The 2851-nt window shown below is 36.3% G+C and overlaps 1 protein-coding gene across 1 annotated transcript; it reads left to right on the top strand.

Moving 5' to 3' along the window:
- Positions 1–1721: 1721 nt before the first annotated feature.
- Positions 1722–2402, top strand: LOC149216501 (uncharacterized). The gene has a single exon (XM_089389977.1). It carries the CDS (start codon positions 1722–1724, stop codon positions 2400–2402), a length of 681 nt encoding a protein of 226 aa, XP_089246103.1.
- Positions 2403–2851: the final 449 nt, after the last annotated feature.

Here is a 2851-nt window from a genome sequence, read left to right as displayed (position 1 = left end):
ACCAGGGGAATTATGTCTATATGAGCTTGTTGAGAGAATTAAAAATTAGAAATAAGATTTCCATGAAAGTAAAAAATTGTAAAACACCCTCCACCAGGGGAATTATGTCTCATATGAGCTTGTTGAGACAATTAAAAATTAGAAATAAGATTCCCATGAAAGTAAAAAAAAAAAAATCTTTATTTTAAAATTATTTATTAGAGATTGACAAATACCAAAAATAAAACACCCTCCACCAGGGGAATTATGTCTATATGAGCTGGTTGAGAGAATTAAAAATTAGAAATAAGATTTCCATGAAAGTAAAAAATTGTAAAACACCCTCCACCAGGGGAATTATGTCTCATATGAGCTTGTTGAGACAATTAAAAATTAGAAATAAGATTCCCATGAAAGTAAAAAATTGTTTTTCTTTAGTTTAAAATTATTTATCAGAGATTGACAAATATAAAAAACAAAGGGGAATTATGTCTCATATGAACTTGTTGAGACAATTAAAAATTAGACATAAGATTTCCCTGAAAGTAAAAAATTGTAAAACACCCTCCACCAGGAGAATTATGTCTCATATGAACTTGTTGAGACAATTAAAAATTAGAAATAAGATTTCCATAAAAGTACAAAATTATTTTTAAATTTATAGAAAATAGAAATATTCAACAATTTCTCTAAACTTTAATTAAAATTACAAAAAATAAAATAAAATAATACAAAGTCAATGCACTTTCACTACTAAGCAAATACTAGAGTACCTCCTTAAACAATAACTAATATAATATCTTCTTAAAATTTTAATATTTTGAAATTTTAATGTTTTGAATATAGAGCAATAGGGTGAAATAAAAACTCTTGAGAGTAATACTTTGTCTTTTGTTTTTAGTGTAACGAGGCAACATTGATTGTAAAAATCAAAATATTTGCAAATTCATAATAATATTTTGATAAAAAACCATTGTTAATTATGTTAGAAATTTATAATAATATGTTGATTAAAAAAAATATTAATTTAAATAAATTTAAATTTAAATAAAAAATTTAAAATTCATATTTGAGACATGCATAAATTTGTACAAAATTAAATATTAAAAATAGAAGGGTTAGGTTCTTTTAGCGGAGAAAGATGAGTACATTTAATCAAAACTTATTATACTTAGCAATTTATATAAAAGAATGGCTAAGCGTCGAATTTGAGAAAAGAAGTGTCTTACTATTTTCCCCACCACCGCATTATGCACGCCCCATTGGTCAAGACATACCACAAAATTCCAATTCAAAGCAAAGAATCTAAAGTGAACAGATTATGTCCTTTGTCCTCAAAATGTCCGCCCGCTTATGGAGCCCTGCATATCAGGGTGTTCGGCCCCGGTAAGAATCTAAAGTGACCAGATCTAGTAGAGTTTGAAATTTTGTATCTGTATATTCGAAATATTCTGAGACAGAGTCCGTGTCTTGCCCGGAAACACAGTCCATCTCTGGTAAGTATACATTGTAATCAGTTCCATTTTTTCCTGAAATAATATGAGAAGAGTGTTGTTGTTCATTCCGTGTTTGAGTACTTGTGCGTTTGAGTCAAAGTCTGCTGTGTAGTAGTTGTTCGCCAGCAACCTGTCTTCTGCTTTTCTTGTTCTATATAACCCGTCACTCCCAAACTAGCACTACACTACCTAAACCCTGAGCTTATCTCGATTCATTCAGACATTGATTTTCGCTGCTTCTTGAATATGGCAGCAGCGGCCTCGGCTGCGCTAGTGATTCTGGAAATGGCCGCACAGGGCATCCACGCGTTGGACTTCGTGGTCAGCAACTCGGCCGAGGGCAGCGATGGCGGGACGAGATTTGACAGCGAGATAGGAAGGGCCAACGCTGCCAAGATAATGGATGCCGCCACCCAATTCATCTGGCAGACCTTCGCCCAGCAATCGTCCGCCGACAGGAAGAACGTGCAGACGGTAACTCTGTTTGTAGAAAGCATGAGCGGAGTCGCCTACACGAGCAACGACCAAATCCACTTGAGCGCCGAGTACGTTGCCAATTACCAGGGCGACGTAAAGAGGGAGATCACGGCCGTTCTGTACCACGAGATGACCCACGTCTGGCAGTGGGACGGCAAAGGCGGTGCGCCGTCAGGGCTGATCGAAGGCATTGCGGATTATGTTCGCCTCACTGCGGGTTTCGCCCCATCGCACTGGGTTAAGCCTGGAAGCGGTGATAAGTGGGACCATGGCTACGATGTGACTGCCTACTTTCTCCAGTATTGCGACACCGTTGCCTCTGGTTTCGTTGCCAAGATGAATTCGAAACTGCGGGATGGATGGGACTTGGTGTTCTTCAACGATCTGACTGGTAAATCTGTTGATGAGCTTTGGAAGGATTACAAGGCCAAGTATGCAAACTCCCCATGAACAAAATGGTAAACAGATTAAGAACCTGTATCCCATCTATTGTTCAATAATGAATATGCAGTACTTCTGCATTAATATTAAATAAATAGCATAAATCGTATTTTGTGGAGCTCCATATGACTTTGAAAGTCCACTTTTGCTCATCATGACAGACTTACTGAGCACGGGCCGGCTTTATTTTTCAACGTACTCTGCTATTTTTTTCAGTGCAGTTAAAACTTTTGAAATTCTTTGAAGGAGAAATGAATGATAAAATATGCTCTTTCATATCTCAGTACTCTCCTCAACCTTTGCAATGACTCCTATCTTGGCCTTTCATGTGGACAAGGCAGTAGCTTCTCTCATAATAAATAATACTTGACCTTGCATAGATCAACCTGATAAAGTATGTTCTTTTAACCATTATTAAAGTAAATATATGGGGATGGATCTCCCACTTTTAGAATTAT

Source organism: Pinus tabuliformis, chromosome 1_1 (assembly GCF_031772625.1).
Source record: "Pinus tabuliformis cultivar Carrire ecotype Pingquan chromosome 1_1, CPIR1, whole genome shotgun sequence".
NCBI classification, from domain to species: domain Eukaryota; kingdom Viridiplantae; phylum Streptophyta; class Pinopsida; order Pinales; family Pinaceae; genus Pinus; species Pinus tabuliformis.
The sequence above is the reverse complement of the archived record's forward strand: the minus strand, read 5'-3'. Positions and strand labels throughout refer to the sequence as shown.